At 38.5% G+C, this 24,850-nt stretch overlaps 1 protein-coding gene across 1 annotated transcript in view; it reads right to left on the bottom strand.

The window, feature by feature from the left end:
* Window positions 1-24,850, bottom strand: part of LOC306764247 (metal transporter CNNM4) — a gene marked incomplete at its 5' end in the record, with an annotated part of 56,133 nt that overhangs the window by 16,062 nt on the left and 15,221 nt on the right. The window contains 3 exons of the mRNA XM_079251330.1: window positions 10,324-10,493; window positions 12,176-12,310; window positions 14,531-14,674. Coding sequence (XP_079107456.1) covers window positions 10,324-10,493; window positions 12,176-12,310; window positions 14,531-14,674 — 449 coding nt within the window. The remainder of the gene's footprint in view (window positions 1-10,323; window positions 10,494-12,175; window positions 12,311-14,530; window positions 14,675-24,850) is intronic.

Below are 24,850 nucleotides of genomic sequence, written 5' to 3'. Positions count from 1 at the left end.
ACACGAGTCACATGTGTAGGCCGCAAACCAGTGCACTTACACAGAAACATACAAAACACAAATGCTTCCCAGACATGCCAGAGGCTTAAATCATACATCTACACTGCAGCATAATCTGTGTTTAATTCACAGAGAGGGTGGAAGGGGGAGGTAAGAGTTAAACTCAAAGAGTAAAACCTGACGGGACTCCAGTCTGACTCGTTTACCCAGATCTGCATCAACAAAATCAGACCAGACTTCGCAGACGGTCAAACTCCTCTGCTCACACGTTCCACATAAACCTGGTCCCAGTTCTTCTTACATCGGTGACCAATAATGTTTTAACTTTACTTTTAGGTTTCTTCACCCTGAAGAATTCTTCAGAAATTCAAAGAAATAATCACTTTAGCCTGATTTTCTGATTTCTAACTTAAACAAATAAATAAAACTAAGATTAGCAATATGGATCCATTTGCTAATCTTAGTTAGTTTTAGTCTCAGAGTCTAAAGATCATGAACATGGCTGAAGGGTTAAAGCAAAGTCTGATCATGTAGATCTCCCTTACTGCCACAATTAAAGCAAAGAACACAAAGCCTTGAGTTTTTGGTTATTTTATGGAGTCGCCTGCAGCAGGTTGGGTTTGCCATTTATTCATAAAGATTTACAACTAGACCTTCTTTGTCGTATCTAATGATCATATTTGGCTTAAAGAATAGAAATATATGGACCCGAGCCTCAATGCAAGCCCTTTACTACCCACCAAGCCGCATACAGGGACGTCAGCTTCACAACCTTTATTGTTTTACAGCTTTATGCAAATAAACAGCTGCAGATGCACAACCAAGCTGCACAAACTCTGCCAGTTCTGGGAAGCACGTCCACTGAGCCACCCCCTCAGTACTGCGGCCCAGAACACATTTGCATCTCCGTACTGGTAAGAGGAAAGCAGATAAATGTGGACCTGAATACATTTTAGGTGGAATCACACCTGCACTTCTGTGCGTATATGGTTTAACAGATGTGTCACTTTCTATTATAATTGATTTAGTTTCTCTCGTGTCAGTATATACTTTTACTGACACATGCAAAGCACTTAGACTGACTCTGCTCTTCAATGTTATATAGTTTAAAAGGTTAAAAGTTGTTTTCTTGAAAGCAAATAAATAAGAGTTAAAATCTGGGTAACCTCAGAGGACAGACTAGTTTCATTACAGCAGAACATCTCTCAGTGATCCTTCACTCAGTGCAGTGATTTAGCTTAGAGTAAAGCCAGAGTGTGTGTGTGTGTGTTTTTTGCGGAGACATGTGAGACCTCCACTTGTCGGTGGTTCTTGGCCACAGTTCAGGTTTGAGCGTTATGACTCATAAACAACACGAGCAGGAACTCTTAAGATCTCATCCATCAAACCAGCAGACAAAAGCGGCCGATGTCCCAACAGCTTTTATAACACTGGACCCTTTGTGACCACAAGTGATCTTCGAAATGGGGGGGAGGTGTGTTTTTCAGGTGATTTTTAATTTGGTGAAGAAACACGTTGAGGTCAGTGAGACCAGAAAGGTGAGGTAATGAAACAAGGCCTGGAGGAGGGTGGAGAAAGCATAATAGTTATATACTAAACTTAAGCTTAGTGCTGAAATGAGGAAGCATGCAGGTATATAAAAAGATTATTTATGGACCCGAGAACGGGGGAAAGGTCACGACTGGGAGCTGAAATTAAGTAAAATTCTTTCATTAACTCCAAAGACTTGCAAAGAACTTGTAACGTTTAATACATTTACAAAAGAAACACATTTTACCACGGGTTTTTGGGAAAATGTGTTGTACTGCAAGTGATATTTTATATAAAAAATAAAAAACCTAACACACAGGGAAGCAATCACAGTGACAGAATAATTAAATGTTAATTAGAACAAATCACAATGAGAAAGCCCAGAAGAAGAAATATTAGCGTATACCGATATGAATCTTTAATGCCAAACAAATGCAAGACTGGCAAGAAACTACCTGATTGATCTGCTCATTTGATCAGGACAGTGAGTTTGGAAGAAAAGCTGAAAGTAGGAGGAGGATTTAGAAGAAACGTCCTGTCAGGCTGGACTTCAGCATTATCTATTAGCTGCACACATTAGCTCATCTCTGAGCAGTCATTTTTAATGTAAATATAATGAAATGTGAGCAGAGCTGCCGTCTCAGGAGCGTCTCTCCGATTACATCCTGGCTTTCAGTCACTGCTGATTAACATCCAGTCATGACACATTTCCGCCACAAAATCTGACTTTTGTTTTTGTCAAATATAAGAAAAAGTTGAATATATAAGTGGGAGAAGCTTATTAGGTTGACATGAGAACACAGAGGGAGGGGGATTAAAAGATGTTTCATGTTCAGAACATACATACAAATTATTTATTATTTTGATTAATATAAAAAGAAAGGCCCAGCCCTGTTATATAGTTATAGAGACAAATGCAGTATATCTATATATAAATACCGGGCTTGGTATGAAAACCAACACTATGACAGTCCATGTAACCAAATATGGTTTTGACCAGGTTTTTGTTTGTTTTGTTTTTGGGGGCGGCGGATGGACAACGCACCGTTCTCATAATTGCTTTAATTCCCTGAACTTCTGGAAAATGTGGTTGACATCCAGTAATCCATGACCAAGAAAATGTCATTACCGTGAAACCAGCGTAATTGTTTAAAAAAAAAAAGTGGCATCATTTTGCTCAAATTAGCCAGCATGAGTCAGCAGTTTTCCGGTCATTGGCCAGAGGCGAGCAGTGAATCACAAGGTGTCGTGCCTGATGAAGATTTATTTTTTTTATTATTATTTTCATCCTTCTCATTGTTTTTTAATAGACTTTGGGGGGGGGGGGGGGGGGGGGGTGTTGGTCGGGCGAAAAAGTAATGATATTAATCTTGAATAGGAGTGTAAACATAAACCTTGTCTGGTAAAACTCTGCCCCCTTGTGGTGAAACATTTTGAAGACTAAAAGCGACAAAACAACCTTTAACAGAAACACGTCGGTCAAGTGGACCCTATGTGTTTGTTGGAAGAAACATGCAACACCAGCAAAGCAATCACAGGGGAGATGTTCTGTGAAGGCGGGAGATAAAATTCTCTGTTCATGGCAGTCGTTTAACTCTCACCATTCCACTGGTACACAGGCGACCTAACGCAACAAGGAACAACGCAACAAAACTTAACAGAGAAAATTTCTATAACTAGCAAACTCTTTGGGAGATCTATGGTGAGCTAGGGGACAATTCTAGCATTTTGAGAAGGTTTTCAATCCAGCTGTTAAGTGCAGTGTTTTTTTTTCTGGGAACTTCGTACTTGAATTCTATGATTTATTATTTAATGATTAAAAATGTGCACATATTGTTAGTGGACCTCCATATTGAAGCGCCATGTAAACTGTGATGACTTTCATGTTGGTGACATCCAATCAGAGCAGCCAAAGATCAGCGTGAGGGGACAGTTATCTTCTGATGTTGAAAACAAAAGTAATAAAGTTTTTAAAATATATATATATATATATATATATATATATAATTCTGACTTGGTGCTGATGTGAGGAAACAATACCTCAGGATCCATCCACACCAGGAGCCAGTCCCCCGCATGCTCATAGGGACCGCTGCCACACCAACCGCACAACTCCCAGGCAGCAAAAACATCAACAGTCTCCGCGGCCCTGAGGCTCTCTGGCAGGCTGTTCCACAGTCAAGGACCATAACAATGGAAAGAGGTCTCAACGTATGTCTTAGTTCTGACTTTAGGAACCACTAAAAGGCCAGTACCAGAGGACCTCAGGGTCCGCGAAGGCTCATAATTAAAAAGAAGGTCGGATAAATAAGAAGGCCCAAGACCATTAAGACATTTATAAACAAGTAAAAGAATCTTAAAATCAATCCTGAAGCGCACAGGAGGCCAATGCAGCGTTTTAAAACTGGTGTAACGTGTTGTTGTTGATCTCTGTCTCTTTTTAATCAAATTCTGATACTCATATCGTTTTGTTTTTATGCTCGTATAACTATTGATCCATTAATCCGGCATCATTTTAGACTACAAATTATGATTGGCCAAGTTGTCCTGAAAAAAAGATGTTCATTACTTGACTGTGCATGAAAGGGTTGAGATTATACAGCCATTAATAGACTGAGAGGTCAGGCGGACAAAAATAGCAATCAATGGTTTGGAGTTTTAAGGGTTAAAGCAAATCGAGGGAATGTGGACTCCTGCAGTCTGCCTATTAACTGCCACAGGTTTGTTAATAACTTATAACAAGGTAAGCAGGGGGCCTGCCTGAAACCCTGCCCCCCCCATCAGCACAACCTTTATATGAGGAAGACTTTGGTCTTGTGTCGGCATGTGTGTGTGCGTCTTTGCAGCCGCTATTGTTCAGTGATTTGTGACCGCACGCCATAAAAAGGCCAAATAGTTCTGTTGAAGTCTGATGCACACGTGGGATTCGACTCAGTGAGTCAGTGTTGAACTCCAAGCGGTGACAGCGTGAGGTCTCCAACATTTACTGCACTGATTCCTTTTAAGTACAAAAATACTTTCTAATCTCACAGGACTCCATTTTTCCATCTCTGTGTCACAACAGGAAGAGCTGCTCTCAAATGATGCACTGATGTGAGACTGGTGGAATGTTCTGGATCTAAAATAACTGTTTATATTGTTCTACGGATTGGTCACACAAATCTAAGGAATCACTTGGTCTTTTATCTGGAAAGCAAAACTATGACAGACATGTTTCTTGTAAAAAGGACAATGAAAAGTCTTAATAAATCGAGGAGATGGGGTGATTTCTACTTGGTTTTACAGCTTTTCTGCAGATCTTTCATATGTAAGCTGCAGTTTTCTACAATATCTGGGTAATACCAGAAGAACACAAAACTAACAATAATTTACAAATAACATAAAAAATGAGGCGACAGTTTCAAGTCTGAGTTCAAATCCCAACATTGGGCCCTTTGCTGCAGGTCATTCCCCCTTTCTTGTCCATCTACTGTTAAATAAAAACCACTTCAGCATGAAAAATCTCCCAAACAAAAACAAAGTAAAAAAAAAAAAAAAGTATAAGTAAAATTAATCTATTTCATAACAGATATTTGTATTTTTTACAACCTGAACAAAGTGAATACAACAGAAACATAAGTTTGCTTGTGTAGCACAGCTGTTTGTGGGAATTGCAGATATTCTTTTATAGACACATGAATCACTCAGATCATAAACAAACAGTCTGCTGATGATGATTACAACCAGTAAAACACACAAACACACACATAGAAATGTTCACACAGGCACTTTAAAAGAAGTGGACAGATAATAATCCATGTCTCAAGTTGTATGTTCTCACGAATGAAAATAAAACTGTGGGTACGATGTCACAGCCAGGTTTCTGCAGAGCCATTACACAAACACAGCCTACGTTACCCACAATGCAAAGCAAGAGGAGACTGCGTGGTTATTGATTTTGGTGTGTTATTATCACAACCTGCTGCACTTTGTTTAGTTGGTGGAGTAAGGCTACATTCACATCAGGATAGTCTGCTAGACTCTGTCTGATTGGGGACTCGACTCAGTTGTAGGGGGGTGTATCCATGTGGACCAAGATCGTGTTCATGCGGCACTTTGGTCAAACACACGAAACCTTTACAAATATATCCCCATTCCCACCAAAGGTGGCGCTGCATTAGTATCTAGCAAAAGAGAGGACAAGACCCACATGAAGAAGAAAACATGGGGGAGCTGTGAATGCACCAAACAAATTCTGATTCAGATCAAAGAAGTGGACTCAGGTCTGCCTACAAACGCAGGTCTCGGTTCGTTTCAAGCAGACCAAATACAGGACAAAAAAGTCACTTCCTGCATTTGGCATAGCGTGGCATTGTGGGTAAAAACAGAGTGATACTTCTGCCTCGTCTGTTGTTCATACTGCGTCCATTGTTGTATTTCTGCAGTATACTTGCAGAAGACATAATAAAAAAAACAAAACAGCCATAGTTTCGCAACAAAGTTTTCTGCTTCTCGTGGGTCTTGTCCTCTTTTACTAAATACTAGTGCAGCGCCACCTTTGGTGGGAATGGGAATATTTTATTTAAAGGTTTGGCTCGTGTAACCAAAGTGAATAAACGCAATCTTGGTCTGAATAGATACACCCCCCCCTACAACTGAGCCGAGTCCCAAATCGGACCGAGTCTAGCAGATTATTATGATGTGAATTCACCCTAAAACAGGGGTGTCCAAAGTCGGTTCTCGAGGGCCGCTGTCCTGCAGGTTTCCCATGTATTCCTGTTCCAACACATCTAGCTTCCACTAAATGGATCAAACAGCCAATGACGTGCACAACTGATTAAGCTCTACTACTAATTAATTTGAATCAGGTGTGTCTGAGCAGGGATACATAGAAAACCTGCAGGATTCTGGCCCTCGAGGACTGGAGCTGGACACCTCTGCCCTAAAAGCTCGACTTTTCTGTTCCAGTGCAATCATGAACTACACACACACACACAATTTTCACACAAGGCAAACCAAAGCTCTTCAGCAGAGCGTGAAATGAATAATTCAGTCTTCTGGAGTGTCTAAGCACCGAAATACAATAAAACCTGCTCTAAAGATAATATTTCTTCCTCTTTTCTGACACTTTCTACTTAAGAAAACAGAAAGTATGTGGAAAATAGTTGCAGATGAAACCACATTAATCTGAAACTCATAACATTCTCAGCCGGGCACACCGACACTAAATGCACCGCTGAGAGGTTTCAGAGGATTATTCCATGTGTGGGGTCCAAGACAGCTTCAATATCCGGCCTCCCACCAGGAAAATCTCACAGAGGAGAGCGGCTGAGACAAGCCGAAACCCTGGTAATGACTGTTTGGGAGCTATGACATAACTGAGGGGAGGGAAATAAAAGTGTGTGAAAGAGTGAGATTAGGACAAAGAAGCAACGTTTTCCCACCATGTGGGATTTCACTGCTCATCTATATGTACACAGAGGAGACGCAGCAGAGGTGCAAAAGCACAAAAAAGTGTTTACAATGTCTGAACATGAAGAGGGATGAGAGGCTCCGAGTGTGTTGGGAATAATTCACCGGGCAGCACCTGAGAGCTGGACAAGAAACTCACCGCCACTTTTCAAACAATAGTCACGGCTCTCTAAATATTAATGATGGTCATTACATAAGATTATATATTATTTTAGTTTCAACAATTGGACAATAATGGATAATAAATAATAATAACAAATAATAATAAAATAATAATAATATGACAAAACAATTAGACAATAATATAACAATAAAAGGTGTTATAACACCTTATAATTGTATAACTATTATATATATATATATATATATATATATATATATATATATATATATATATATACATACATATGTACGTTACATTGCTATAATATAACAATATATGGTACACTTTCAGGTGTACAACTTAGCAACAGGAAATTTGGTTTAAAACTGCTTTGAATTAATATTCAGCTCCAAATATTTGTTTTTCCTATAACTATTTTTTTTTCCCTCCTCTGATGCTTCACAGATTGAAGAAGTAGACGTAAAACCCAACAGCCAGCTAAAGGAAATAATTGCTTTTGATTGTAACACTCATTCAGCACTAACTGCGATGATGCATTAGAGAATGAAAAGAATTGAGGAAGTGCGTTTGCAAAAAAAAACCAACTCCAGCTTGAAGAGCAAACTCAACTCCCACAAGCAATATTTCTAGGTATTATACCGACCGGAAGAGAAGATAATAATTAGATATGATTACTATCCAGATAACAACCACATGAACCTGATAGAAACCTATATAACCTGTTTATATCAACCTTTCAATGTGTATTTGTAGAATTTACCTCATTTTCCAAAAATTCGAAGGATTTTAAAGGGAAACTATGTGATGTTTGAGCCAAACATCAGCCTGATGTGAGTACTAATGGACTATTTTTAGGTGGGCGCTCCAAGGGGGGCTGCCCTCTTCAGAAACCATACATTTTAATTTTGCAGGAGCGAATCCGTCTCTAATGGGATCATGTGACCTGGAGAACTTTGCTTCATGCTTCCCCCTCTGTAAACACAGAAGTTTCTGCTTTGTGCTACTATTTCTTCCTCCTGCAACAAAAGTTTTGTCACTACTATCATTATCAGCTTATTATTAGCTTCTGAAGTTTTTATATGAGAAAAGGGCTAAAAAATAAAGTTGTATTCATACGATACAATCCCTTAGAAAACATGTTTTTCTGTTGCAGATTTTGTTCAATGACTCAAATCAGTTTTAAACAGAAATATTCTTTGCTTGGTCAACAATTTTGGGACTCCTGCCGGGTGAGTGCTGTTTATGACGCCTACCACCATCTGTCGCAAGCGGCAGTTTAAAGACACAGGTAACGACGAGGCAGATGACAAATCAGAGCAACGAGAATCCAGATATGCTTAGTTAGGAGGCTGGCTAGGGGACAAGATGGACGAGGTGGAGGTAAATGCCAGTGAAGTGGAAGGATCGTAGGTGGAAAAGTCAGCTTAAATCCAGGATTGAAGGCTTCTCCGTGCACATATCTGGTCTTTAAAGGGTATTTAAATCTTAAAGAAATCTCCTATCAGGTCAAATTTATGTATTTTATGATTTTTTTTTTCCCAATCCACAGTTTGGTGCATGTAGAATTCATGCACCAAGTCCAGATGAACTGGGTCATTCTCTCCATCTAAAAATAATGTACCTGCTTCAAACACTCTTTGTAGTCTGGACTTTTTCCTTTTCCCAACCACATATCCACAAAACATCCGCCAAGCCGCTTCTTTATTTGGCAAACTTCAAAAGATGAATGAGCAGCTGCCTAAGAGTACAGATGTTCTGACCAATTAGAGCAGACCATGGAGTTCTTAAAGAGACAGAAGCTAAAACAGAGAATTTAGGACGGAAAGCAGGAAGATGCTCAGCAAGACTGTAGGATGTGAGAAAAATACGTTTTAAGGTCAGTCAGGCTTTGCTGTAACACACCCTATGAATAATATCATGAACCTAAATTAAGAAATATAAGTTTTTAATAATGTTTATTCTTTTTTTTTTTTTTTTTAAATAGATTTTCAACAGTGGGTGATAAATTGATTTTTTTTTTTCAATCAAATTTGCCATTTTTTATCTTTATTTTTTTAATTTTAGAGAAAATATGATTTTCTAATTTACAGCCATCTAATTTCATACAAAAGTCCAGAATAAATGTGCCGACTGGACTTATTTATGCTGAACAGTAACATCCTCTGATCTAACCTGTTAAATTTAGTTGATAAAATAAAAGACCTTCCCACCCCCAAGACAAATCACCTTTAGTCCTGTTCTGGTCCTAGTTTAACGGCGCAATGTGTGCCTGCCGCTGTCACCAAATAAAACATATTTGATACATCCAGTTTCTTAGACATTTTGCATCACTGTATGGTAAAAACTTAGCTCAAAATCTCAAACTGATACTTGTCTTCTGTCCGATTACAGAATCCAAGATACCAATAAATACCCAGTGTTTTTATTTGTGTAACTTTTTCTTAGACAAGAAACGAGACAAGAACCAAATTTATGTCAGACACAAAAGCAAGCAGCTCTAGATCTTTGTGTTCTTCTTATAAAAAGATGGACGGAGCCTCCGTGACGTCACCTGTAGGTTTCTGAAGAGCTGAATTGAAGCTCGGTGGGCGGTTCTTACCGTCGCCATCTTGGCAGCGTCACATGTGTCGTCTTGCTCGGAAAATACAAAAGCGGGCAAAGAGGTGGAGCTGAGAGGGGGGCTGTGAGCATCATGGTGGATGATTGACATCTCGCAAACTCCGAGCTGCCTGTAGCTAAGAGCTAACCTGGAGATAACAGGAGCTAACAGGAGCAAACCAGCTAACTGAGGTAAGCGGGCTAAAGCTAAGTCAAGTCGTTAACCGGCTAAAAACCGCGGTTGTTCTATGTGTTTTTTTACTTGTAGCAGGAGATCGGGTGTCTGTCAGTCAAAAGGACACGCCCCTAATTATGCCGAATTTAGAGAATAAATTACGTTTAAATGGGCGAGTTAGAAAAAAATTCACTCCCCCCAGTTGTGATGAAAGTAAATTATTAAACCTGAAATGGATTTTTGTACCAGGCTGTAAACATGTTTATTTCTGTTGTTAAGTCAGCCTTTTTAACATGGGAGTCTATGGGAATGTGCTCTGTTTTGGAGCCCCTAGTGGATGAAGGTGGAACTGCAGTTTTCTGCACTTCTGCATAGGCTTTTAACTGCCGGAGGTTTCCGCTTGGTTCATCCTGCATGAAACATTTCGTTAGCAGATGACACATACCTGCAGAATGAGAATGAAGTAATCGACAGGTTTGCCCCTCTGGTAGACGTAGTGATGCTGAGATCGCTTGTCGTTCTCATTAAACTTGATCTCCTGGATCACGTCAGGATGGCGTAAAATTCGCAGCAACACCTTGTCTGAGATCTGAGAAGGGTTGAACAAGCTCACCTCTGCGGGAGAAACAATACAGATAAGATAATTTAATTTAATGGCAGAATAACAACCACTTTGCTGTCTGATTAATCAATGAATTTACTCTGAGCAGAAACAAGGAAATTTATGTGGATCATTACAGAAATGTCAAGGACTACCGTTCCAGCCTCCATAATATATAGTTTGGTGTGTTTGTCTTCATTTAAGGTCACATCAGCAATCAGCTTGTATGAAAACTTTACCAATAAACGTCACATTTTTAATTATTTTAAATCCTTTAAAGGCCTGAAAGTTCAACCACATGAAGGTAAAAAGTAAAAACAGGTAAAAACTGTAGTGAGGAAAGAATTGAAAAGACCATGAAAGGAAACTTCTGCCATTCGCAGCAGAGCTATGTCCACACAGCAGACAGACGTTTCCCATGACATCCCACAGTCCATTAAGCAGAAAAAACATCCATGACATCACCCATCCAGCTGCCACCCAGCCCCAGGTGCTGAATCTCAGCATCATTTTTAACCGTTTCGAAACATGACACAGCAGAATCAACAGCTCCAAAGATTTAATGATTACAAGCAGCCTCAGCTAAATGAAAATAAATCAATAGATAAAAAAAAAAAAATTTATGTTGGAAAAGCTAGGCATCAGAAATTATAACAGAGTTGCAATCAGTACCAGAATGAAACCCTGATTATTCCTTATTCAACGTCCAGCTGTTAAAAAGCAGGAACTGGCTAAATGTGTTTGCTTGACATGTATTTCTTAACCGTTTGAAACCTGAATGTTGCAATCAGGGTTCAGCCATAAGTGTTGGGTCTCCACCCAAACTGAGAACAAAGAAGCAGCGCAGAGTGCAAACAAAGCCTTTTGCAATGCAGAGAGGTGAGGCATGGACTCCAACAAACTCCTTTCTGACTGGTTTACATATTACATTCAAGTACTTGTCAGTGTTCCCTGCATACATATTTCATGTCTCCATTGCCTCCTAACGATTTCTTTTAGCTTAGAGTGCAACTTGCTTTCCTGATTTTACTCTGAAACACATGTATAAAAGATAAATTATACAACAATTAATTCCATTAAAATAAAACAAAGTACAACAAAAGAATAAAACATTTAATTTTAAATGGAAATCATTGAAAAATGCAACTTCTATGTAAAATATATGAATCCTGAGAAGAAAAGCAGAAATAAAAGTCAGAAGACAGCCATGTGCTGCTCAGGCAGATGCATACCACAGTGTGTGTGTGTGTGTGTGTGTGTGTGTGTGTGCGTGCGTGCGTGCGTGCGTGCGTGCGTGCGTGCGTGCGTGTTGGAGAAGAAGGTATTACTTCATGGTATGTTCAGCTAACTGCTCGTGGCAGCATACCAGCTAACACGCACGTTAAAACAGACAGATTGCAACATGTTCTCGTGTGATTTGTGGAAGTAGAGGCATCACATCCAGTGGACCAGTGTTTGTTGGGCGGCGGTAGGGACGCACAGTCAAACTGCTCGGGCCTGAAATAGATTCTCACCTCCTCACTGCATGTCTGGACTTGTCAGACATACAGAACATAGCACATACTGACATTATGGCAATGTTAAATGTAAAAATGTACACTTAAATTGCAGTTTGAAAATGAATAACTCTCTGTATGTAAGTGTTATAGCAATAAATGCCAGCATGGTGGTGTGTTTTCACAGGACCCGTTCCCACCTGTCGCCAGGAAGCGATGAGCAGCCAGCAGCAGCTGAGGAGAGATCTTCACCTTTGATTCGCTCTCGTGTTTGAAGGCAGAAAAGTCTCTCTTGTTCTTGTTGGGAGCCACTTTTTTCCTGGTACGGTTGTCAGCTGAGAAGCAGGACACCCAGCAAACAGCATGTTAATAAAACAAGAATAAAAAGCACAACGGTTGTTCAAATTATTAGCTGATAGAAAATATATGTGTTAAAACTACAATTTACTCTAAAATATTTTTTTTACCTGTTCTAATAATGTAAACATGCATGTAGAGCAGCGGAGGGCCACAGTCTTGCAAGTGTTTCCCTGTTGCAACACACCTGACAGCTACTAGACTTAATTAGCAGATTAGTTTAGAGTCAAACTCTGCACCAAGTTTGCCAGTTACCCATTGATTTGAGTCAGGTGCGTTGCAGCAGGAAAACTCCTAAGACTTGCAGGACTGCGGCCCTCGAGGACCGAAGTTGCCCACCCCTGTTGTAGAGACTTAATGTTTTAAAACACAGTGAAGGACAGGCTCCATTGTCATGTTATTAGGCTAAAATGATGTAAAATAAGTTTATTAATAAAGAAGGCAGTAGAAGTCTGCCTATAACATCCATTATCAACAGCCTTGTTTCCACCAGCAGGTGCGGGTCCAGTTGGGACACATTTATTTACGTTTCAACACACAAAAACTGGAATGGCTACCCAAATTTCCAACCTGTGTTATGCCGGGCGGACACTGTGCGATTTTAGAAATCTGACTGTCGGGGAAATGCTCCCACTGCACGACCGGGTTTGTCCCTCGTACTCTATCTGACCCTACGACATGTGTACTCATACTGTACGACTGCTGTCAGCCACCATTATTGACAACCACGACGACTTGTCGGCGTCAGTCGGCATGTGATGGCACAATGTGCTCGAGTGTGAACAACGAAAAACAAAGGTTCCTAGTTCCTATGACAACCACAGCGTGCCTGACAACAAGATGGCGAGCAGGCAGCAAGCTGTTGCAGTTGTGTGCGCTGTCTTGTGCGCTGAAACAAAATAAAAAAAGAAAACCTTGTGTTCTCTCCATAGCTCTACTAATCTCTCTTCTAGCAGCTGTGTCCACCGCATACGTCTGAAGATGGGGTTGCCCGCCATTGTTTAAAGCTCCACCGGTGTCTTCTGCGCAGGTGCGAACGTAGAATCGTGACGTAACACCACTCACACTGTACGAGCGACGGCGAAAATTTTTGACATGCCAGAAGTTTGATCGGGAGGTTGCAGCATCATCGTTAGAACGTAGCAGCAATTAATCCTTCCTCGTGAGTGTTCTCACACTGTACGGCTTACGACCTCCCGACCGGACATCCTGACGCTACGATGTTTCCACGATTACGCAGTGTGGTCAGTGACAGCAAAATCGTGGTGAAATCCCCTCAAAATCGCACAGTGTCCGCCCGGCATTACCCATCCATTATAAATAAAGTTGCCAATAGAACCGATCCCACATTCTGTAATTCTTTAATTATCCCTTGTGACCTGGCATAAAAGCAAACCAGTTGCTACTTTTTTAGAACAACAAATTTTCTTTGTATCTTAAATCTCTGTTAAAAATGGCACCACGTAGCACCGTTTCGAGTACGTCCGAGGAGGAAGAAGAAAGAACACAGCCTGTTGGACACACGCAGTCCCAACCTGTAGCCGTTGGTGGAAACGAGGCGTATGATGCTGTTTACTTACAATCCTTACAAAGCTAGCTCCAACTCTGCTCATTTCTGGCATCACAGTGAAAAGAAACATCTTAACTTTTTTTCGAACTACTATCTTCTGTTTTTTCTGGACAGACAAAGAATTTTCTGTCACTTGTGGATCATTGGCTGCTCCTGATTGAACGTTACCATAAATTTAAGCTCTCTGATTGGTTGAAAGTTTGAGAGAAAGCATGATCATAATTCCTGGGTCAAAATCAAGGTCAAAGTGTTGATAGCAATGTCTTCTTGTTTTGAAAATGTGATAAATAATTGTGACCATGGATCACTTGCAGTGGATTTACTGTATGGTTTCTGAATTAACACATTTAATGGCTGGATTGTAAATATCCTGTATGGCATAAAAACCCCTGGAAACTTACATAGATCACCAAACGGTAAACTATAGATTACAATTTACTTCCCAGCGTTACACGCTACCAGTTCTGAGAAACTGTTAGCAATGTAAGTGATAAGGCTCAGGTACACCGGTGATCTAGCAGAGTTTTAAAGGGTTAAGGTTGGAGATTATACTCAAGGTTAAATAAGAGGGTATTCATCATTAGCTTGATTATTTACTTACATGTTACAAATATTTAACCAGACTTACTGTAAAGATCTGATTCATCCAGAATCTCTGATTTAATTATCTCCTCGATCACATCTTCAAGGGTGACCAAGCCCAGGACTTCGTAGAACGGGTCTCCCTCCCCCTCGTTGTTCACCTTCTGGACAATGGCCAGGTGGGATTTTCCTACATGGGTCAAACAGATTGAATCAGTCCAGCCATGTCCCCTTCACATCACATATTCAACAATCAGAGCTGCAAGCTTGGGAGTTAAACTGGTTCCAGACACGAGTGACCATTAAAATTAAGAGTTTTTCAGTTTTGTATAAATAAATAGATTGAAAGAATAAAAAGAAAATCAGTTTCTGGATTTTTTTTATTTTTTTTATTTTTATTTTTTTTACAATACACTGACAGCTACAGCAGCTGATGAAAGTTATTCAGTGTAAAACTGTATAAAAAAGCAAATTTAATCAAATTTTAGGATTTTTTCCCCACACCAAGATAAACAAATATTAATAAATTTCCAAATTTTATTGTAACACTACACTGCTGACAACTAATTAACTAATAATGAACCCTTTAAACCTGCAAAAACATACTAATGAACTAAGCATCCACTCGGCAACGCAGATTGAAGAAAAGGCAAACAAAACTTCAAAAGAGAGAAATAAAACCAGCTGTCACTATCATGTAAGAGTGTTCATGTGATTAAGTTAACTATTTACCACGTTAGTGATCAGTCACACACACAGAACCAGTCGATAACAGAGCCTCTCATGTGGTTTTTATTTAATCTTTTTATCCGATTCAGAAGCTGAGAAATAAAGTTTGTCAACTTTATAGAAAGAAAAAACTAGAATTGTTTCCAAAACCTGCTCAGTAATTTGGAATAATAGGCTTTAATATTCCTCTGCTGACCTTCACAGGTTACAACACAAGGAAGGAAAAACATAATTTACAATTGACATATTCTGAAGATTAAGAATATTTTATAAAACTGGACATGAGACAAAACACTGTAAAAACTTTAAGAAACCTCACAAATAACAGACACCTGAGGTGAACATCTTTATGTAAAATTATGTGTTCTACATTTAATAGTCTTCATTATTTCCCTTTTTTCAGTCAATGTATTTGCTTCCTTGTCTCCCTTTTCCAACCCTTGTCTGAGTTTTTAAACACATTGTATCAATAAAAAGAAGAAGAAATATCTGAATTAAAATTACATTTGCATCATTAAATACATGGATAAAAAAGGGTTGGGGTAAATTAACAAAATAAAAATGTTTCGAAAAAAATAAAAGGTACTAAATCTGAGCATTACATAAATACATAAAATTATTAATAGATTATTACATTAGCAATAGTAATTTTACCAACTTCTTAATGCAGTTTTATAAAACAAAATAAAGGAAAATAAATACATAAAATGGTTTATTCCCTGTTTTAATGGGTTTTATTATAAAGTACTTTGTGATTCTATCTGTAAAAAGTGCTAAAGAAATTATTTTACTTTCTAAAAAACAAGACTAAAATAAAATACTACTAAATAGAAAATAAATGGTGATTTACAATATAATTCATAAAAATAATTTATTTTTTAATAGTGATATAAACATAAATGAATATATATAATAGTGAATAAAACTTTTTGAAATTTTGAAAAATTATCAAAAAAAAAAAAATTGCAGGCAATTAATCATTATGTTATTAAATTCCTTATTCAAGCCCTCTCTAATAATGCCGTGTCATGTTGGATGAACATGAATCATGCCACATCATCACAAACAACAAAACACGGTGGTGGAGGGACGAGGATTAGGGCTCATTCTGCAGTCATGACTCATCAAACATGACTCGGTGAATCATCCGCCCATCACAACTGACTACGAATGACTGGATGCAGTTAAAATGGCTCCAACCCAGCTGCTGGTTATGACATCCTTAGCAGATGATTTTAAACTATATTTCTAACTGCGATGATACCTTTTCTTCTGTAATTACATAAAGATCACAGCAATGCAAGTTCTCAGTAACTTTGTACAAAATCTGCACCGCTGTTGTCATCATATTAAATAAATAAAAACAGATAACTGAATAAAAAAATGGACTATTAAAGTTTAAATGTCAATTGATTTTACATTTTATGTTAAACTATCTTTTTTTTCCTTTTTTCTGTCAGAATATTTTATTTATAAATTTTTTAATTTAGTGTGAATTTCTGCAATATTGGTTACCTATAATACTGGACTATGACAACAAAACATGTATATGAATAATACGCCACAGCGTCTCATCTACACAATGTTTAAGAACCAAACAAGATTTTTCATGATCAGCTGATCATAACTAAAACCTCATAATGGGATATAGTTTAGTTTCACTTTCATGTACAAACGCCTGCAGTAATATGGCTGAGTCAGCATTTTATTATTTGACATTACCCAATGAATTTCTAATCAACTTCTGACTATCTTCTGTAAACAAAAATACAAATGACGCTTCTCAGTCATTTTACTGTAATGTATTTATCTGGATAAGAGGGATTGAAGCAGAGATAAATTAGCAATGATTCAGTGAATGTGTTGGTTGGAATATCGTGTAAAATCCACCCACTAGACTTTCTGACAGATGTTAGTGCTGACAACATGCTTGGTGTCATAAGACCCACATGCGTGTTTATCATGTTGTGCATTTTTGGTCTATTTGGAGCATCCTCATCATTTTCACTACCTAACACACCTGCATATACAGTCACTGTGATGTCTTGCAAGTTTAACAAATAGCTACACTTGTATTTCTTTATACTTGTCGCCAATGTTGTATTTTTTCATATCGTCTTGGTTAGTTTTCTTCTAGGTGCTCCTGATGATTGCCTGCTTTGTTTTCTTTTTTCTTTGTAGCCCGTCTGGTTTTGTAGTTTGGGTTGTGGCTGAACACTTGTTGCTGCATGTTGTCTTATCTTTTGGATCTTTGTTTCCTTTTTCTTAAGAGGTTCCCCATCCACATTTCTCTGAACTTTTGTTCCAGGAATATTAAAACTACATTTACCAGGGTAAAAGAAATCCTACTTGTTTACACGGTTTGCATTTTCACTTCAAATTTTTAGAAACATTTCTTGTAATAGATGAGACCCCTTTGTGGTATTGGTTAAAGAAATAAAAAAATAAAGAATGTAATGTAAAGTCACTGGATAGACCGCAGTAAAAATGGTGAAAAAACATTAAAAACAAGCTTGTGGACCAATTCTAAATTTCCTTTCGTCTATACAATGCATTACAGTCACTGCACAGAGATCAATATTCTTACTGCAATTTCTGAACACTAAATCATTTTTATTAGTGGGTGTTCACCAAGAAAAACTTTAAAGAAACATAAGCAGAAATAGAAACTTAACCTAAAATAAGACCAACTAAATCAATCCTAAGCAGCCACCAAACCAAGTGCCATGCCTTCACACAACCAGGGTGATCTCCCAGCCCAAGCTTAGGAGACACCGAGGCTGGATCGAGCTTTTAACATGTGGCAGAGCACACCGGGCCCAGGTGTGGCTCATGCCACTGATTAGGACGGCACCTGCAAACACTGAGAGGGACAAACAACTAAACAAAGCCAAATTAATGGTGGGGCCATCACAACCCTAAATATGACAACTCTGTCCAGTCTGAGGAACTCTTCAGCACTGCATCAGTCAACAACTATTTCAACAACAAACTAATCGTTTACTTTTTTAGGCTTTCTTTTCCCTCTCAAAACTGCCACTGTACCTTCTGCTGCCTTTCTGTCCATGACTCTCAAGCCCAGTCGTAGCAATCAGGGGTCAATCATGACGTCACCAAAAAAAAAAAGTTGTGCCCGAACAACAGTTTCAGGCCCAGCTGCTGTCAGAGCTTCAGAGTTTGGGAGCATTTTCTAAAATTTAAGAGAAGCATGTGTCAAGTTAGCTGCTAACAATAACGTCAACAGTGAGCTAAAACTTATTTTTTATGGGTAATTTATTGCCGGTTTCAGGTGCCGACCCCATTTGTTTTGTAGCACTGTTTAATTGTTGAAAATGTAGCTGGGTTGATGCCACGTGAAGTGAATAAAAACTGATACAAGTATTTATTTATTTTTGTTTTCTTAAGCCCAGATCTTTGTTTCCTTCTTTTCCTACAAGCTGCAAAGTTAATTAAAAGTTGTTGAATGAGCCGTTATCGTACCTGTCTTTATTTTTAGATAGCACATAACCCGTAGAGATCACATTTCAAGCTGCAATCTAATGATGGTTATGTAAGAGCGGCTGCATGCTGGCGCCATTAGCGACCATTTACATACAATCCCATCAGTCAACTAATCGGCAAAATAATTGATGACTAGTGGATAATCAAAATAATCGTCTGTGGCAGCCATACATAGAATATAATGAATCTGATTATGACTCAAGATTGGAGCCGCTCAAAATATCGCCACTCCTTTGTTATTTGTACTTATGTCATAAAAATACATTATCAGTTACATAAGTCTTGCTTAAAGCAAGCGTCACACAACCTGCTGGCAGGATCTAGGTGAGTATATTGCTTTGTAAATTTGTCATGATATTTGATAATGACTGGTCTGTTCTAACATTAGCTCATCTACACACGGCCTATGCTTGAACCGCAAATAGCCTGTTAATGTGTACAGATTGTTATAGTTAGGGTTGGGTTCGAACTTTGGCCTCAAGTGTTACTGTACTACACAAAGAGTACACAGATATGAGGGAGACATGCTAAACTTATCAAAAGACAATCTTTTCAAAGTTCAGATGGCTGCTGGCTGGCTGCAGTGAGTGCCAGGTTCCTCCCAGCATGGTTCTGAATTATTAAGCATATCGACGAAGAGGCATCAACAGGATGTTGGGGGGTTGTTTCTCCAATGGTAGGAGGACAGTTCCCTGTATCTGCAAACAACTGGCTTAAAGAACCCTGCAGTCTAACATACATTACAGAGCAGATCATTTGGTTTACTATTTTCATTCAACTCAAACCAACATGAGCTGAACCACGATAAAGAATAAAGCACAAGAGGTGGAAAGACAGAGGAATCACAAAGGTCCAGCACCTGTCACTGCTTCAAAAATACAAGCAGCACATCAATGGGATTTACAAAGAGCTCATATGACCAGCAATTAAGCAAAGACTAAAGGCTGAAAGTGGTTTGGCTTTGTGTGTGCGTGTCCTTGATGTCTGCCTGCACATCCTGGCAAAGCGGGCGCTGCTGGGACGGTGACACAAACACACACCACCCATTCTCAGCCTTGACCTTGCTCTGTTTTACTACATAAATAGACATTAGAGACTTTAAGGAATCCATTTCCCACACGGACAGCTTTGCAGTCTGAGTCTGTTCTGTCATGACATGAAGTGGGTCGATGATGCACTCTGGATTTTGACTGGAAAGGCTGGACAATTACTGCTCAATGGTAATAAATAAATCATCCTAACCGTTCTTATCATAGTGACATTAAATTAGGCTCAATCAGCATTTGGCAAAATGATTAAAAACTCATTGTGCCTGCCAGATTTAGCTGGGAGTTCTGCAAGAAGACATTTTAACATGTGGACATGAGCAGATTGGAATCTGAATCATCCTAACTGGAGAACCACACGCCAGAAAAGCTGCAGTGAGAGCTTAAGAAAAGTTGCTGTGCAAACCAGTGTGTGTGAATTAAGATTTTATATTTCATTAGTAAGCGCCTTGAGACTAATATGCATTCTTGTTGAGTCCTGCGCTGCCCTTTGATAAAACTGAAGAAAAAGTCCCAATCAGCAAAAAGTTCAAATAGTTACTTTTGTTTTTTTCTTTGTTTTGGTTTTGGAGACATATAATCTCTACTGCAATTTTTCTCTGACATGTTTCTTTAATAAAAGAGAAAGAAAAAAAAATCAAGGTTACCAGGATAGACATGAACTATACCATTAGCGTAGCTCCATTAGCTCACTAAACCACACAAAATATGGATGAAAACTGATTGGATGCTCGAACATTGGCCTTCGAAGTCCTGCTGTTCACCTACAAGGCCATCCATAACCTCGCCCCTCATAGCTTTCTCACCTCACACACATCAACACCAGTCCGTTCTCTCAGATCCTCCACCTACATTAATCTCATCGTCCCCTGAGTCGGAGCATTCAACCTGATCTCCGTAACTCTGACTCTGTACAGGTGTTCAAATCAAACCTGAAAACACATCTGTTCAAGCTGGCATATTCTCTGTAACATTTCCCACTGTCTCTTATTACCATTGTTTTATGTGTCTTTTATTTGTGCTTTTATTGAGCTACTGTTGTAAGGTGACCCTGAGTGTCCAGAAAGGCGCCCACAAATAAAATGTATTATTATTATTATTATTATTATTATTATTATTATTATTATTATTATTATTATTCAACGCTGTAGCAGATCTTAAATATGTTGTAAAAATATTTTTATGACTTTCTTATTTAATTCAGGACCTGGTTTCAAAACATTTGGAAAGTTCTGGTTCAATGTGAATAAAATGTCCAAATGATACTAAAGTTAAGTGGATGCACGAAGCTCCTAAATGTGTGAATGTGGCCTTAATTTTAAAAAACCTCACAGACCCCTTGATTAATTTTGGAGCCTCAGTTTGAGAACCACTTAGATGCTTAAAAGCGCCAGGTCAGATTAAGACTAAATAAATGTACAGTAAAGTTATTTCCATCCTAAACCGCAATGTCAGGCCAGTCCAGTGATACTCCAATGAATCTGTATGAACTAAAATCACTCAGATAAGTTTTCATAATCTTAAATGTTTTCCATTTTACTACTGAGAAACAAGCTGATGTGTCAATTCAACAAACTCCAACATAAACCAAGCAGGAATCTTCTCTTCCTCTTATCAGCAGAAAAAATAAAGTAGGTAGGGAAGCAGTTTCTTCCAGCTTTCGCTTCTGTTATTTAAAGCAGTTACAATGAGGCCTCGGACACACTTGCTGCTGGTAACATGTCTGCGTAAGTTTCAATGCGCCGTGTTCTCAGGCACGTAGGCCACATGTGTTGACACGAGGTAACGTGTCACGTGAGAGAGGTGCAATGAGCGCGAGAGGCACTTGTGTAAAAAACATGAACATGAGGTCAGAGGTAAACACAATGCCGGACAGTTTTGAAGAGCGCCTCTCGGACCTTGTTCATAACCATCACACTTTTCCTCCCCGTTGCACAGTCGTGCTAAACAGATTGGTAAACTGTTCTGTCCTAGTGCTGTGTACTGCCCCCTAGTGGTGACCTCCAATATTGAATGTTTTTAGCACGGCGGGGGGGGGGCTAAAATAAAAAAAAAAATCATATCAGGATTTTTTGCTTCACAATTTTAAAATTGAATTTTTTTTTTGTACAAAAGAAAAAATAAAATCTGCTTTTTCCAAATAAATATAAATAATCCATGATAAAAAATTTTTTTTTTCATTTTTATTGTTTTTATTGATCTTTTTATCTTTCTTCTTGGGCATTGTAGCAGCTGAATGATGGTTTGGCTACTGTGTTGTTTTTTTCCTAATTGAAAATGAAGAAAAACGACGAGCAAAAAAGGTTTTATAAATTTTTGTTGTTGTTGTTTTTAATCGACAAAAATGAGCAATATCAAAGAATTGTGAGAATCACTTTTTAAATTGAATCGACACCCAAAAAAATTGGAATCAAATCGAATCGGGACAAAAGCAAATCGTCACAGCCCTAGTAGACGTCGCTGAGCGTTGCCTGTATGTAAGCGCACACAGTAAGTGCATTTCAACCTGTAGAGCTCAACTGTTGAAATCAGCCAACAATGCTCACTTCTGTATTTGTGCAATAAAAAATTATGTTTTTTTTATTTTTATTTACAAAACATAAGACAGAAAAAAAACTGATTCGTGTAGAACTGCACACTTTATCCGGTATGGCTTCTCTATTACTCGACTAAAATCTCTCCTGCGCGCGTGTATGTATATACACACGCACGCACGCACGCACACACACACGCACACGCACACGCACACACACACACACACGCAAATCACTGTAGCAATGAAAAACAGACAACATGTCATGGAAAAGACGCGCTGTGTGTGTGTGTGTGTGTGTTTGTCTGTGTGTGACCTCTCCCTGTAGTGCTGAGTCAATTTTTCAGAGGAAGCAGGACCCCAGGGGACATACTTACCCGCAGTTACTGAGGAGAGACTGAAGACTCCTCCAGAGCACAGTAACAGACACACACAGTTAGCAATGAACTTCACCCAAATAAATATCGCTTCACTCCGCGTCTGACCCTGACCGGTTGAGTCTAACGTCATGTGTAAAGGATATGTGTTTATGCATGACATTTATAGGTCTTTACAACCTCAAATAAACAGCAAAACATTACGTATTACACCGTAATATGACCATAAAACTCGGCTCAAGACCTATCTTTTCAACCAGACTTTTAATTAAAGGCGTTATTTTTATTTATTTATGTATTTATTTTTAAATTATTTTTATTTATTATTTTTATTTCTATATTTTTTATTTATCTTTATATTTTTATCTTTTTTTTTTTTTTATGTTTATTTAATCTCTTTTTAACTTAATTTCTCAGTGTGCTCCGGTGTTTCCCCTACCGATTGATTTGCTTGTGATTTATCTGTGATCTATGTAAGTGTGTGAGGAAATACAATAGGAATCTTTTTGAGTGATTTTGACTCCTATGTTTTGGTTTGTAAAGGCTTGTTTTTATTTTGTCAATATTTGCTTTTTATTTTTGTCATTAAAAGCACTTTGCACTGGTTTTTGTATAAAAAGTGTAACATAAATAAAATTCTGATTTACTGATGATTATTTAAGAAAAACTGCAGATGCAATGTGGGAAAACCAAAGTACTCCCCATGATTCAGCAGCTTGTGGAAACACTTGTAGCAGCAATAACACGAAGCAATCATTTACTGTATGATGTATCGCTCTCTCGTGCTGTGAAGGAACTCTGACTCATTATTCTTCAGTGTTGTTTCAGCCCAATGAGATTTACATTGTTTCTCCTTTCAGTTCGTCACAAACATGACCGGGTTTTAGATCAGAAATTTATAACTAATTCATGTGTAAAACTGTGACGATGAAAAGAAACAAGCTGACTCATAACTATTTTAATTGTGTGATGACAAAGAAAGAATATCCTGTTTCAATTCTGAGGTTTTAAGGTTTTAATTTACTGTTAAATCCTGACTATAAATAAATAAATAACTAAATATTTTATCCTTACCAGGTGTTAAATTGTGTACAACTAGGGCTGCAACTAACGATTATTTTAATAGTCAACTAATCTGTAAATAATTTTTTAGATTAGTCACGATTATTTCTGTCCCACCCACCATCTGTGCTTCCAGTTGACGCAGCTCTTTTTTACTGGTTCCAGTATGTTTTACCCCACTCTCTTCATCTGCATCATATGAATGTCCCCCTGATTCCCAGTCAGTGACAACATGATGTCCTTTAGTAAGGTAAATGAACGACTCCCGAACCTGTTGAATATTAAATTTAAGCTTAACAGCTTACTTCTAATTTATTTTGAAACATTCAAACGTAGCTATAGTGTCATATCCGAGCTGTACAGAATTTACCTTAAAAGGAAAACAAAATAAATAAAATATTTTAACATCTTAATTAATTTGTAGAATTGCATTGAAATGATTATTTACATCTAGAAAAAGCCTGTTTTGTAAGTAAACAAGGAACCGAATCCTTTAAAAAAGAAGTCCTGAATCGAAACAGTGATCCGGATCACCACCAAAGATAAATCACTTCTTCCTTTTCACATTTCCAACAACTCCTGGAAATTTAAAAAAAAAAAATCTATCCATAACTTTGAGTTATCCTGAACACAAACAAACAGATAAACGGCGGTAAAAACATCACCTCTTTGGCAGAGGTAACAGCAGCACATCGCTACTCGCTAACGCTAACTATGCCATCCAGAACGCTGGAAACCATGACTCCGGCTGCTTTCCTTCCAGATGCTCATGCATGACTGTCGTGCTGCCGTGGTACGCCAACTCTGCGTGGCAGACGACACATTTCACCTGTTTGACACTTTGTTTAGCGTGAAATATGCCCAGACTTTGGAAATAAGTTGCGCCGCCGTCAGTTTCTTCTTCGTTGTTTAAACAAAGACGCTGCACAAAATGACAATACTGCCCCCAGCACTTCCTGTGGTGCTTTGCATCATTTACTTGGTGTTTACAGTTCTTCTACTGTCTGAAAAGCCGTGGTTGGTAAACGGCGTGAAGTTGCCTGGTGCAGCGTTTTATTAGCAAAGCTGTAACGGGCGCGACACGTCGACAAGGAAATTTCACATCGATGAATTTTCAT

This window comes from Telmatherina bonti (assembly GCF_933228915.1).
Source record: "Telmatherina bonti genome assembly, chromosome: 13".
NCBI lineage: Eukaryota > Metazoa > Chordata > Actinopteri > Atheriniformes > Telmatherinidae > Telmatherina > Telmatherina bonti.
This window is presented reverse-complemented; position numbering and strand designations above follow the sequence as displayed.